The following is a 14,460-nucleotide window of genomic DNA, read 5'->3' on the forward strand; positions in this document are numbered from 1 at the left end:
GTTGCATCTTCTAAGTGTTCTGCCAATGAAACGCAACCTTTGGCTCGCCTTCCCCACAATATTATCTATGTGGTCTTTCCAACTGAAGTTGTTCGTAATTTTTACACCCAGGTACTTAGTTGAATTGACAGCCTTGAGAATTGTACTATTTATCGAGTAATCGAATTCCAACGGATTCCTTTTGGAACTTATGTGGATCACCTCACACTTTTCGTTATTTAGCGTCAACTGCCACCTGCCACACCACACAGCAATCTTTTCTAAATCGCTTTGCAACTGATACTGGTCTTCGGATGACCTTACTAGACGGTAAATTACAGCATCATCTGCGAACAACCTAAGAGAACTGCTCAGATTGTCACCCAGTTCATTTATATAGATCAGGAACAGCAGAGGTCCCAGGATGCTTCCCTGGGGAACATCAGTTTTACTCGATGATTTGCCGTCTATTACTACGAACTGCGACCTTCCTGACAGGGAATCTCGAATCCAGTCGCACAACTGAGACGATACCCCATCGGCCCGCAGCTCGATTAGAAGTCGCTTGTGAGGAACGGTGTCAAAAGTTTTCCGGAAATCTAGAAATACGGAATCAACTTGAGATCCCCTGTCGATAGCGGCCAATACTTCGTGCGAATTAAGAGCTAGCTGCGTTGCACAAGAACGATGTTTTCTGAAACCATGCTGATTACGTATCAATAGATCGTTCCCTTCGAGGTGATTCATAATGTTTGAATACAGTATATGCTCCAAAACCCTACTGCAAACCGACGTCAATGATATAGGTGTGTAGTTCGATGGATTGACAGTTTACAAGCAGAAGTCCTGAACTGACCTCGTAGGCGTCGGTGGCGTCCTCGGTGGTGGTGAGGTGGTGGGCGGAGTGCGGCGTGGTGGGGCGGCGGATGCGGCCTCTCACGCTGGTGATCTTGACGGGCTGCACGGGCCGCCTGGTGGGGCGCACGGTGTAGACGCGGTCCGGCTGCGGCGCCGCCGTCGTGGTGGTCTGGCGCCGCGACGCCGCCCCCCGGCCGGGCTGCCTAGAGCGCGGCCGCTGCCTCGGCACGTCGTCGCCGTCCCGGTAGAGCGCCGCCCTGCCGGCCGACACCAGGGGCTGGTGCGCCGCGCCCCCGCGGTACGGCTGCCCGATCGTTTCGATGGGCCGGATGAAGCCGTAGTCCTCGTCCTCGTCGTCCTCCGGGAGGGGCGGCGGGGGCGGGGGCGGGGGTGTGGTAGTGGTGGTCGGCGGCCTGGTGGCCACCGGCGGCTGGTACGTGGTCCTGGGGCTCGCCTCCGGCTGGTACGTCGGCTGTGTGGCCCTCGCCGGGAACGCGGAGGGGTAGTTTTCGGGCTCCGAAGGTGTCTGTGTGCGCGCCCTGGCACGCGTACGACCGCGCGTTCGACTCCTCACGCGCGTCGGTCGGAAATCGTCTTCCGACAGCGGTGCCGGAGGCGTCGTCGTGGTCGTCGTCGTGGTCGTCGTCGTGCTGGTCGAGCTGGCTTCTGCCGTGCTCGTCGCGTCGTACTGCAGTGGGCCGTCTTGGCCGAACTGTGCTCGGCTGTACGGGTCGTACTGACTATCTGCCGCGTCACTGTACAGTGGTGGCTGATGCGGTTGCGCGCCGGCTGAGTTGTCGTCGTAGGAAATCAACGGGAATGAGTCCAGCTGCTGCTGCTGTGGCTGCTGCTGCTGCTGCTGTCTGCCCCTGCCCCTCTGCACCGCTGAGTATTTGGGAAACTGGTCCTGCCCCGCTGGTGGCTCCTCGATAGACGGAAGTACTACGCCTTGTTGGCTGCTCACATTGTCATATTGCACTTGGCCTTGCCCTGCCACCTGCTGCTGCAGCAGCGTAGCAGACTCTGTGGTGCTGTATCCCGACGGAGAGTACAGAGGGCTGGACGGCGTCTGCTCTTGGGGCTGGTAAGCCGAGCTCTGGCCATCCTGTTGTGAGTACGTCTGTTTCTCAGTACCCTGGTACGTGTCGGCTGGCTGGTACTCTGACACCCTGCTACCTACTGATGGACTGATGGAGGTTTCGGAGCTGGGTTCGTACGCAAATGAAGGAGAGGTTGCTACAGGACGATCTGTGGGGATGATGATACTCTCGGTTGAAGTTTGGTACTGAACAGGGGCGCCCGAGTATCGGTCTTCCCCAGCAGATGCAGAGGCGACAGCTCTGCTCGGCACATTTTCCGGTTCCACTGACCTGGACGTTGTCGTACGCCGCTGAGTATCTGAAGTTCTAGAAAATTCCTGATAGTCTCCTTGCTGCACCTGGAACCTGCTGTTGCCTCGCCCTCGAAAGCGCTGGTTTCGATTTGAACCCCCTCTTCTGGAAGAGGTGTCAGATGTAGATGGTCTCTGCTGCTGGAAATTACCTGTTTCTTCTCCTCTGTCCCCATTCCTGCCGGAAGATGCAGAGCGCGGTGTAGAGTACTGCTGCCGCTCTGGCTGATAGCTGATGGTATTAGCAGGTACGCCAACCACTGGTGCATCGGGCTGAGGTGATGGGCTCGCCCCTATCCCACCTGTACTGTAGAAGGCGTCGCTGCCTTGGGATGCCTGAACTCCACCCTGTGGCTGGGGAGGTGCAAAGTCCAGGGGGTTCAGGATACCTCCCTGTGGTTGCTTCTGTGGCAGCTCTTGTGCCGAACTGGAGCCTTGTGGCTGATATGCATCCACCAGAGAAGGCTGCTGTGGCAGCGAAAGAGATGAGTACGGATCGAGCTGTTGCTGCTGACTGCTAGACACGTATGTGGGGTACTCTGTCGTGGTAGTCGTAGTCGACGTTGTGATTGTGGTGGATTGGTAACCGTTGCGTCCCCTGTGGTTTGGACGGCGCCCACGTGATGACTGTGTCCTTCGTGGGGCGAATGTAGTGGTGGTCGTCGTCGCTGACTCCCGCTGCTGGGTGCTCCCGAAGCCGTTGTTGTAAGTGGCCGTGTTCTGCCTCTGGCGAGTGCGGAACTGTCCTCTCCTGGATGGGGCCGCCGTTGGGGCAGGTGTCGTAGTTGTCGTTGTAGTCGTCGTTGTCGAAGTGGTAGTCGTGGATGTTGGCTCTTCTGCAACGAACGGTAGCTGTGGCTGTGTCAGCAGCGGCTGTTGGAGTCCTTGTCCGCCGATGTCGTAGGTCTGCTGAGGCTGCAGACTGCCTCCATTGACTGAGAAGTATGACTGCTGCTGCTGCACATCACTTTGCTGTTGCTGACGATTATAGTCATCTTTGTAGAGCTGCTGCTCTTGCAGAAGTCCAGAATTGGCAGAGTGTTCGCCCACTGACTGTGCTACCGATTGGGGCTGAGGTGACGAAGATTCTACTGGGAAGCGGCCACTAGAGACTTGTTGACCTCTCTGCGTGTCGAACTGGTCATTTTGAACAAAGTACTGCGAATCGACGGTAGCGTCGGCTGTGTTGGGTGCGTTCGATCTGACGCCACCTGTCTGAGTGAAAGTCTGTGCAACCGGGAAGCGAGCAGTTTCAGGAGCTGCCTCGTCTCGAGGGATATAGCGTTGTCCGTCTTCTGGAGGAAGTGACTGCAGTTGTGGCTGGGCATTTAGTGTTGTAGACTCCAGTTGTGCCTGCCCTCTAACAGAGAATTGTTCGTTTTGTGGGGCAACAAACTGGGGAAAGTCATTCGTCTGGAAGCGACCCCTCTGACCAGAAGAACGGCCTGTGGAGCTAACGGGGCGGCTCGTAGTGGAGATCTGACCGGAGTGGCGTTCGGACTGTGGCACGAGGTACAGTGGCGCCTCTTCTGCCTGCGACTGGCCTCTAGCGGCAGCAGACCTCGGACTAGATGCGACGGAAGGGCGTGCCGTCGACGATGCCGCAGGTCCCAGTCCCGCACTGGGCTGGTACGCCTCTACTGACTGGTACTGCTGTCCGTCCTGGGTGAACTGTTGCTGCTGGACACCAGACTGCGTGAGGGGCTGTTGCGTGCTAATCGCGAACTCGTCGTTAGTACTATCTCGATACGCGTTTTGTGACGGTCTCTGGCCTTGCCGGCCTCTCTGCACGACGTATTGGTCTCTCGGTGTCTGGTACTGTTGTCTGAGGTCGGCAACAGGTGCCGCAGTTACGGTCGTCGACGGCTGCTGTTGTACCGGCTGGCTCGTCACGGCCGAAGCCGGGAAATGTCCTTGCCCAGTGAGCTGTCTGAGCTGCGCGTCGTTAACGGCGCGGTCCGCATCCGACTGGCTGTCCCGCGACTGCGTCCTCTGCTGCTGCCGGTACGGTACCCTGGCAGAAACTGCGGCCGGTTCCGGGGTCGACACGAACGTCGGCGGTCGGGTGACGGGCTGCTGCGGTGCGGGCGAAGGGCTGGTCTGCACGACCGAGAACTGGTTCTGCCCTCGGACCTGACCGGTCTGCTGTTGCGGCTGTTGGTAGGGGCTCCCCTTCTCGGCTTCGTCCTCCTCGTCCTCGTACTCGAGCTCGTCCGAGTATTCCACTTCTTCGCCGGACAGCTGGGAGGACTGCGCCGAGCCGGGTTGTTGCTGTTGCGGTGGCGGTCGGTACTGTTGGGGCGAGGCGGTCGTGGATTTCTGGACGAATCTACCTCCCGACTGGTCGCCAGCCGGCAGCCTGCCCCGCTGGAACACCGGCTGGACGTCGAGGAGAGGCGCGACAGTGGTGGAGACGAACTGTCTGCCCCCCGCAGAGGAGCCCGGGCCGCTGCCGCGCAGGGGGATGGAGGGCACCAGCAGCACGTTGCTCTGCTGCTGAGGCTGCTGCTGCTGCTGCTGGGGTCGCTGCTGCTGAGGCTGCGCCAGCGAGTTGACGAGCGCCGGCAGCTGCGGGCTGATGGGCGGCAGCTCGGCGGGCAGGCTGTAGCCCTGCGACAGCTGGCGCTTCGCCTCGCCGGCCGCGGCGTCCGCCCGGCCCGGGCTCAGCTCGTTGGCGACCACGACGGAGCCGACGTGCGGCGCGGGGAACGGGATCTTGGAGTAGCCCTGCGGCGGCTTGAAGCTCAGCGGCGCCACGAAGAAGGGCGGCCGCTCGTCCACCACTTTGCGCTCCACGCGGTTCGACTCGAGCGCCGACAGGTAGGGCAGCTCGAACTTGGCGTAGCCGTCGGGCGGGCTGAGCGTCGACGGCCCCACGAAGACCCGCGGCGCGTGCGGGCCCGCCTCCTCCAGCACGGCGATGGTCTGCGCGTGCCGCAGCGCCGCCACCACGTCCGCCAGCCGCACGTCGTGCCGCCCCGACGACGCCGACGCCGCGCCGTCCATGAAGACCGACAGCGGCGGCTGGTGCGGCGCCGGCTTCGCCGTGCTCGTCGTCGTCGTCGTCGTCGTCGTCGTCGTCGTCGTCGTCGAACTGCTCGCCTGCTGCCGGAAGCGGGCCTCCTCTCGCTGCTGCGCCGCACCTGCAAGACGACAAATTCATTTATTTACTAGCTAATTACTCAGCCTTACAAAATGGTTCAAATGGCTCTGAGCACTATGGGACTCAACATCTGAGGTCATCAGTCCCCTAGAACTTTAAGAAAAAAAAATCTTTATTCTTCAATATATATGATACATAACAACCCAGCACCTTAAACAATTAGTGGGTTCTAATTGATACAATTCAAGTGTTAATACTACAGCTTACTCTATAGTTAGTTCTTCTGCTCACACTATGGCACTGCTGTTATGTCTTGATTATGTTGTTCTGTTTCTACCTATGCTAATCTACTTCTACCTGCAGCGTTACAGATGTGCCAGCGTTGTACAAACCTGTGTTAGTGGCCCTGTTCACCGAGCTAATCCCAGTGAACGTGCCCCTGGCACCGGGCTGGCCGGAGTTGTTGATCGCTACAGTACTATACTAGTGCTGCTATCCTAGCTTATCCTACATCTGACCTAACTTATCCTAGTGTCAGAATCGGTGAGTGTCTGAATCGGTGAGAAAGGCGCACCCTCCCACTAATCCCAGACGCGGCGGATTCCAGCCGTGAGGCGGCTGGCCAGCTCCACGCCTCGGCGGAACGGGTCAAGTGCACGGAGTCAGATCGGTAGCAATGAAGTCTTCATCGTTGTTCCTTAGAAATTCCTTTACGACTTTAAGTGAGATTTCGTTTGCCAGTGTGTTCAAGATTGAAAAATGGTCCTCATGCCTGAGCAGGTGCTCCGTGTCGTGGTTGGGTAACTGATGACGTAATTGCGCCGCGACGTCGTCGAAGAAGTGGCACTCATACACCACGTGTTCTGGGGTGCCTGGTGTGGCCCCACAGTCTCACGCTGGTGTAGCCTGTTTCCCGAACCGGCATAGGTATGCCGGGTAGGGTCCATGACCTGTGAGAAAGTGCAGCAGTCCTCTTGAAGGTGTGAAGTATTTTAGTTGCGGTCGCTCCCTGATATTGGGCAGTAGTTCGTATGTTCTGCGACCAGTTTCTTCATTATCCCACTGCTCTTGCCAGAGTTCTTCCCCCCTGCGTCTGATTTCCGTTTTGTATCCCACGTGAATCCCCATTACATCGATTATCTTATCCCTGTTTCCCTTTTTAACCCAGTACCACATCGCTTGTTCTCTGATCTTTATATCGAGCGGACAGAGCCCCATTAGTACCGTTAACGCTCCCCCTGGGGTTGTTCTGTATGGCCCTACTGATCTGAGAAGCATGTTTCGCTGCACTCTTCTCACAGCCATGGCAGGCATGAACCTCGTGAGTCTGTGGGCCCAGACTCCTGACCCATATCCTACGATTGATGTCAAAATACTATTATGGTATAATTTGATTAGTTCTGGTGGCAGGCGGAATCGTTTATGTCCAATCGCTATTAGATTGTTGAGTGTTTCTAGTGATCTTTGTGTAACAGTGTCAATGTGGGATGCATAAGTCCACCTCTCATCGACGACTACTCCCAGGTATCGCGCCTCATGGCGTCGAAGAACTGGTGAGCCATCTATTCTTACGGTCGGATTCCTGACTAATTGCCCTTTCAGATGTAGGTACGTAGACTTGGTTGGTGAGATCTTCATTTTGGCCGTGTGGCACCATGTACTCAAGATTGATATGGCCCTCTCAATTTTTGGCTCTAAGTCTTCGCGGCTACGACCGCCGACCAGCAGGAGGAGGTCGTCTGCGTAGGCTATGCTCTCTAGCACATCATCGCTGTTGTGTAGGTTGTCCAAGAGGGGTTTCATGTTAATATCCCAGAAGAGTGGAACTTAGAACTACTTAATCCTAACTAACCTAAGGACATCACACACATCCATGCCAGAGGCAGGATTCGAACCTGCGACCATAGCGGTGTCGCGGTTCCAGACTGAAGCGCCTAGAACCGCTCGGCCACACCGGCCGGCTCAGCATTACAGACACTGACATATGTATTCTTTTTTGGACAAAATGCACAATGACTCTACAACAATTCTGACATGATCATGCTTTTCTAGATTGCATATCTTTGTAAAATTGTGACTGGTTTCGGATCCACAGACCGTCTTCAGGTCTCAGCATGACGGTTGCAAAAGTAACCCGTCGGTACAGTATCTACATGCAAATGTACATTTTGCGTCATAGAACAAAATGTTGTTCAATGATGTAGCACGTAATGTTCACCAACAGCGATGGCATCTTTGAGCAGGGTAAATGTCCGAACCACAAGGCCAGGATCGTGTTGAGAGCCGCGATAGTGAACCCAGGCTACTACCTTCGCCTCATCTCATCCGTATGAAACACATCTGGGACGCTACAGGACACGAGCTCCTCACTCACTGACCACCAGCCCGTAATGTACGGGAATTGCGTGGCGTCTGGTGCACTATACGTTCGAAGTGTACCAAGGACTTATCGAGTCCGTGTCACGCAGAATCGCTGCTATATTTCGTTCCAAAGGTGAAGCAACACGTTATAATTAAATTTCAGGAGAAATTAAATTTTGAAATTTCTATGACGTCCAAGACTCTTACGGTGTAAGCAGAATGATTATGTGATGCGCGTCTTTCCGCTTCCTTTTGCTGCTTTAAACAAATTACGGGATTCTGTAGGTCATATCAGTAACGATGAATAATTCTATAAGTCATATCAGTAAACATAAATATTACTGCTTCTAAGCCTGTGCTCCCAGAAAAAACATAACGACTCTTGAGTGAATCGAAACACACATACACTGCCAGAAAAAAAGTAGTACACCCTTTTAGAGATTTCCAATTCACTTACGATTTGTTGATGCAACAGTTCATATGTAGTACATGAAATGATTACATGTACAGATCAACACTACAAACGGTTCTCAAGTACCAGGTATCGATCCACGCTGAAACACCGATATCGCCCGCATCTCGTGGTCGTGCGGTAGCGTTCTCGCTTCCCACGCCCGGGTTCCCGGGTTCGATTCCCGGCGGGGTCAGGGATTTTCTCTGCCTCGTGATGGCTGGGTGTTGTGTGCTGTCCTTAGGTTAGTTAGGTTTAAGTAGTTCTAAGTTCTAGGGGACTTATGACCACAGCAGTTGAGTCCCATAGTGCTCAGAGCCATTTGAACCATTTTGAACACCAATATTAGTGGTGTAGCCTCTACGGGCGGCAATGGAGGCGCTGCCTCTGGTATCCAGTCGATCGTACAGATAGCGACTACTGTCTTGAGATACGGTATACGACATCTGCTCGAACTGTTCACGTAGTTCTCTAAGAACTGTTGGTTGACGAGTCGCACGAGTCACATCTCGTCCCATCACATCCCTCATGTGATCGACTGGAGAACTGTCCCGAGGGCCTGCTGGCAAGGGAAGTTGCTGCACGTCTCGCAAAGCACGTCGAGTTTCACGGGCAGTGTGCGGGCGAGCGTTATCCTGTTGGAACAACACATCACCTTCCTGTTGCAAGAACGGCAAAAGAGCGGGTCTAACAACATTCTGCACGTACTGAGCGATGTTTAGAAACACAAAGGTGAACGAGAGTTGTAGCTTATCGCACCCTAGAGAGTAAGGCCTGGAGTGGAGTCAGTGTGTCATGGACAGATGTACTGTATGAGACAGCATTCAACAGGTCTGCGTTGTACGTGCAAACGACCATCACTTGCGTGTAGCCAGAATCTGCATTCATCGTGAAGACCACTGCGCGCCATTTCGTCTTCAAAATGACCCTCTGACGCAACCTGTCGAGCCGTGTACCTCGATGCTGTGGCGTGACTGGAAGATAGACTAGCGGTGTGCGTGACTATAGTCCCATTGCTCATAGCAATTCGTGTTGGGCTCACAAGCTCCCTCGTCTGCGCTGTGGTAGCTGTACGATGCACCGCTGCTCGCCTTATATTACGACGAAACTGGCGGGGTATTTGCTCCGTGGACGTCTAGAGCCTAGTCTATGTGTGTGATGATGTTCGCGTGAGCACTGATACCAGCGTCGTTGCACAACTGACGCAGCACGTCCAACATGTGTGGCGATTGTCAGAAAGGACCACTCCGCCACTCGGAAGATCAGAATTTGATCCCTTTCAACTCGCTCAGTTGGCTGTAGGAAGCATGAATGCGTCTCCGTGACGTGGTTCCCTACTTTCTTTTTGCACCACGCTGAGCCTTCTGGTTTTTCTTTCTTTATTGTCATTTTGCACCTCATACAAGGTGGGCTGGCAGCGGAAAATTTTACTCCACTCATCAGCCACAAGCAGTACAATAATATAGAAAACCAATGAAGACAGAAAAGTAACATAATGGCGGTTAAAAATCAGTAGATACGAGGGCAGTTCAATAAGTAATGCAACACATTTTTTTTTCTCGGCCAATTTTGGTTGAAAAAACCGGAAATTTCTTGTGGAATATTTTCAAACATTCCCGCTTCGTCTCGTATAGTTTCATTGACTTCTGACAGGTGGCAGCGCAGTACGGAGCTGTTAAAATTGCGTCTGTAACGGATGTGCGTTGCAAACAACGGGCAGTGATCGAGTTTCTTTTGGCGGAAAACCAGGGCATCTCAGATATTCATAGGCGCTTGCAGAATGTATACGGTGATCTGGCAGTGGACAAAAGCACGGTGAGTCGTTGGGCAAAGCGTGTGTCATCATCGCCGCAAGGTCAAGCAAGACTGTCTGATCTCCCGCGTGCGGGCCGGCCGTGCACAGCTGTGACTCCTGCAATGGCGGAGCGTGCGAACACACTCGTTCGAGATGATCGACGGATCACCATCAAACAACTCAGTGCTCAACTTGACATCTCTGTTGGTAGTGCTGTCACAATTGTTCACCAGTTGGGATATTCAAAGATTTGTTACCGCTGGGTCCCTCGTTGTCTAACCGAACACCATAAAGAGCTAAGGAGAACCATCTGTGCGGAATTGCTTGCTCGTCATGTGGCTGAGGGTGACAATTTCTTGTCAAAGATTGTTACAGGTGATGAAACATGGGTTCATCACTTCGAACCTGAAACAAAACGGCAATCAATGGAGTGGCGCCACACCCACTCCCCTACCAAGAAAAAGTTTAAAGCCATACCCTCAGCCGGTAAAGTCATGGTTACAGTCTTCTGGGACGCTGAAGGGGTTATTCTGTTCGATGTCCTTCCCCATGGTCAAACGATCAACTCTGAAGTGTATTGTGCTACTCTTCAGAAATTGAAGAAACGACTTCAGCGTGTTCGTAGGCACAAAAATCTGAACGAACTTCTCCTTCTTCATGACAACGCAAGACCTCACACAAGTCTTCGCACCCGAGAGGAGCTCACAAAACTTCAGTGGACTGTTCTTCCTCATGCACCCTACAGCCCCGATCTCACACCGTCGGATTTCCATATGTTTGGCCCAATGAAGGACGCAATCCGTGGGAGGCACTACGCGGATGATGAAGAAGTTATTGATGCAGTACGACGTTGGCTCCGACATCGACCAGTGGAATGGTACCGTGCAGGCATACAGGCCCTCATTTCAAGGTGGCGTAAGGCCGTAGCATTGAATGGAGATTACGTTGAAAAATAGTGTTGTGTAGCTAAAAGATTGGGGAATAACCTGGTGTATTTCAATGCTGAATAAAACAACCCCTGTTTCAGAAAAAAAATGTGTTGCAGGATTGAACTGCCCTCGTACAATAATTAAAAAACATTAAGCCGTTCACACTCGACGAAAAACAAGAAAACTGTCGACACTGTGCACAAACACTTGTGATTTAGTCGACACACGTGAACGAGGGATCGTGGGCGGCGAAAACCACTGAATCACAAACACGACGGCACACACACGAAAAACTGATGGCGATGATCTCCAGTGCGTGAAAGTCCACTTAATGTGTGCGAGTCCGGGGACCTGCCAAGAGGGGAAGAAGATGGTGGGGGAGGGAGAGGGGAGAGCAGAGATGCCAATGGTAGAGGAGATGGGTGGAGGAGTGAACGTATGGGGGATAGGGGAAGCCAGGGGGAAGAGGGGGGAGGAAGGGAGGAGGGAGGGAAGGGAGAGAGGGTGCCCTGAGGAAAAAACACAGGAAATGGGAGGGGAGGATCAAAGTTGATAGGAGGGGTAGATGGAGGGGAAGAGGACATCATCATGGAGGGGGAGCTGGCGGAAGCCACCTTGGGAGAGGGTAAGGAGAGTGGAGAGATGGAGAGCAGGTGGGACGTGGAAATACAGGCGTGACAGCGGATGGAGGTGGGAGAGGATGTGAGAGACAAGCAGGTGAGGGGGATCTAGTTTACGGGAGGTGTAGAGGATCCGTATCCGTTCTAGGAAAAGGAGGAGGTAGGGGAACGGGATAAGGTCGTACAGAATCCGCGTGGGGGAGGGGAGACGGATGCGATAGACGAGGTGAAGAGCATGGAGTTTGAGGATTTGAAGGGATTTGTAAAAGGTAGGAGGGGCGGAGATTCAGGCAGGGGAGGCGTAGCAGAGGACAGGGTGGATGAGGGATTTGTAGGTGTGGAAGATGGTGGAGGGGTCCAGACCCCATGTACAGCCTGAAAGGAGCTTGAGGAGACAGAGTCAGGAGTGTGCCTTGGCTTGGATCGTCCAGAGATGGGGGGGTCCAGGAGAGGCGACGGTCAAGGGTGAGAGCCTTCTGATTGCGAGCATTCCCTTTTAAAGGGTAGACAAGTGTGCTGTTCTGGCAGCTATTCCACCACGCTAACTGTTGGCTGACGTTGTTGAAACCATTATTAGTACATCTACTGTCCCCTAGGTGGCATATGCCATCATCGGATCAAAATCGACGTCGTTCAGGAGTACTAATTTTTTTTTTTTTTTTTTTTTTTTGCGGCAACGTATTTCTTACAATACAGAATTGTTAAGTAGCGTGTTACTGATCTTGAGTTCAAACGGTGGCTCATAAGACAACCAGTGACGTACATAATTTAACATTTCTATCAGATGCGGCATCGCTATCTTGACTACAGCGGCGATACCCCGTGGTACCGACTTGACAAGCCACTAGATGCGTTACGATCCACGAACGCTTTTTTCAACCTCGATACCTTATAGTCAATTTTTGTGTAAATGGTGTTGGACAGCTCTGACATATTTCGAAAACTTCGTGATATATAATTACACAGCTGTGCTTGATTCTTTATTAAAACAAACGGTTCGAGTAAGTACATAGAACCATCTTCGTGTTATAAAAGAGAACAAGTTAATTGAGAGACCTTTCTAATAACGTCCAGCAATATCAGAGTAAGTGCAAACCAAGAAACCTGATGAAGCAGCTGACAATTCATAGTCTACAGTATCCAACTACAGTACCAATATTCCTCTAACACTGCTTATTAATCATGAAAATATAATACTGACAGGAAATGGCTCTTAACGAAGATTCTAGTGCAGTGTTGCATTCATATATAGTGATGTGTTTGAAGTACACTGAATGTTTGGGAAGGGGTTTAAGCTGTACCATCCCCACTTAATATCCAGACCTCCTCAGTGGTACTGCAACCAGATATGCCCAGCTCCTTCGAAAGCATCCCTGAGTTACCTGAACCACTCTGGAATAGTTCTGACCGCGTGAGATGATGCAGTGATAACACTCTGGATTCGCATTCGAGAGTACAACGGCTCAAATCCCAGTATGGACGTCCATATTTACCTGTTTCCTTGGGGTCGTTTAAAGTTAATGTTGGGATGCTTCCTTTGAGAAGCTTGTACTCCGTCCCTAACGACGTAACAATTAATGCAGAGTAATGAAATTTCAGGAATACGTTTGTTTAGGTAATACATGGAAGTGATTGACATTGCAAGATCACAGGGTAATGTAAGCGCGAAATAAGCCATTGCAAATGCGAAATGTTGGTACGTTAATAACCGCTGTTTCCGTCAGAATGTCGAATGCAAGCATGCAAATGTGCAAGCATTGTGTTGTACAGGTGGCGAACGTCAATTTGTGGAACGGAGTTCCATGTCTGTTACACATGGTCGGTCAATAGAGGGACGGTTAATGCGAACTACCAGTTTAATAAATCATGGTTGCAAAATACTAACACAAATTTTTTACGTAAGTATTGAAAAACTGGTAGAAGCCGATCTCGGGCAAGATCAGATTGGATTCCTGAGAAATGTAGGAACACACGAGGCAATACTGAGTCTGCAACATCTCTTAGAAGCCAGGTTAAGGGAAGTTAAACCTACGTTTATAGCATTTTTAGACTTAGAGAAAGCTTTTGACGATGTTGGCTGGAATAACTTCTTTGAAATTCTGAAAACAGCAGGGGTAAAATACAGGGAGCGAAAGGCTTTTTACAAATTATATAGGAACGAGGCGTCACTTATAAGAGTTGAGGGCCATGAAAGGGAAACGATGGTTGAGAAGGAAGTGGACAGAGTTGTAGATTGTCTCCAATGTTATTCAATCTGAACACTGAGGAGGCAGTAAAGGAAGCCAAAGAAAAATATGAAAAAGGAATTGAAGTTCAGGTAGAAGAAATAAAAAAATTGAGCTTTGTCGATGGCATTGTAAGTCTGTCAGATACAGGAACGGACTTGGGAGAGCAGCTGAACGGAATGGACAATGTCTTGAAAGGAGGATATAAGATGAACATCAACAAAGGCAACACAAAGATAATGGAATGTAGTCGAATTAAATCAAGTGATGATAAGGAAATTAGATTAAGAAACGAAACACTTAAAGCACTAGATGAGTTTTGCTATTTGGGCAGCAAAATAACTGCTGATGACCAAAGCAGAGAAGATACAAAAAATGTAAACTGGCGATGGTAAAAAAAGAATTTTTGAAAAACAGAAATTTTTTAACATCGAATATACATTTTATTGTTAGGAAATCGTTTCTGAAGGTATTTGGCTAGAGTGTAGCCTTGTATAGTAATGAAACGTGTGCAGTAAACAGTTCAGACAAGGAGAGACTAGAAGCTTTTGGAACGTGGTGCTACAGAAGAATGATGAAAATTACATGGGTAGATCGCCTAGCTAATGAGGTGGTACTGAACAGAACTGAGAAGGAAAGAAATGTATGCCACAACTTGGCTAAAAGGAGGGATTTGTTATTGGGAGACGATCTGAGACATAAATGGATCACCAGTTAGCATTGGAGGGATGTCTGAGAAATAAAAATTA

At 51.5% G+C, this 14,460-nt stretch overlaps 1 protein-coding gene across 1 annotated transcript in view; it reads right to left on the reverse strand.

The window, feature by feature from the left end:
* The window catches only part of LOC126262194 (mucin-19), a 206,891-nt gene that overhangs the window by 22,689 nt on the left and 169,742 nt on the right, over positions 1–14,460 (reverse strand). Inside the window, exon 4 of the mRNA XM_049958610.1 lies at positions 836–5,370. Within this exon, the coding sequence (XP_049814567.1) occupies positions 836–5,370 (4,535 nt within the window). The remainder of the gene's footprint in view (positions 1–835; positions 5,371–14,460) is intronic.

The sequence above is a fragment of the Schistocerca nitens genome, chromosome 6 (genome assembly GCF_023898315.1).
Source record: "Schistocerca nitens isolate TAMUIC-IGC-003100 chromosome 6, iqSchNite1.1, whole genome shotgun sequence".
Lineage (NCBI taxonomy): Eukaryota > Metazoa > Arthropoda > Insecta > Orthoptera > Acrididae > Schistocerca > Schistocerca nitens.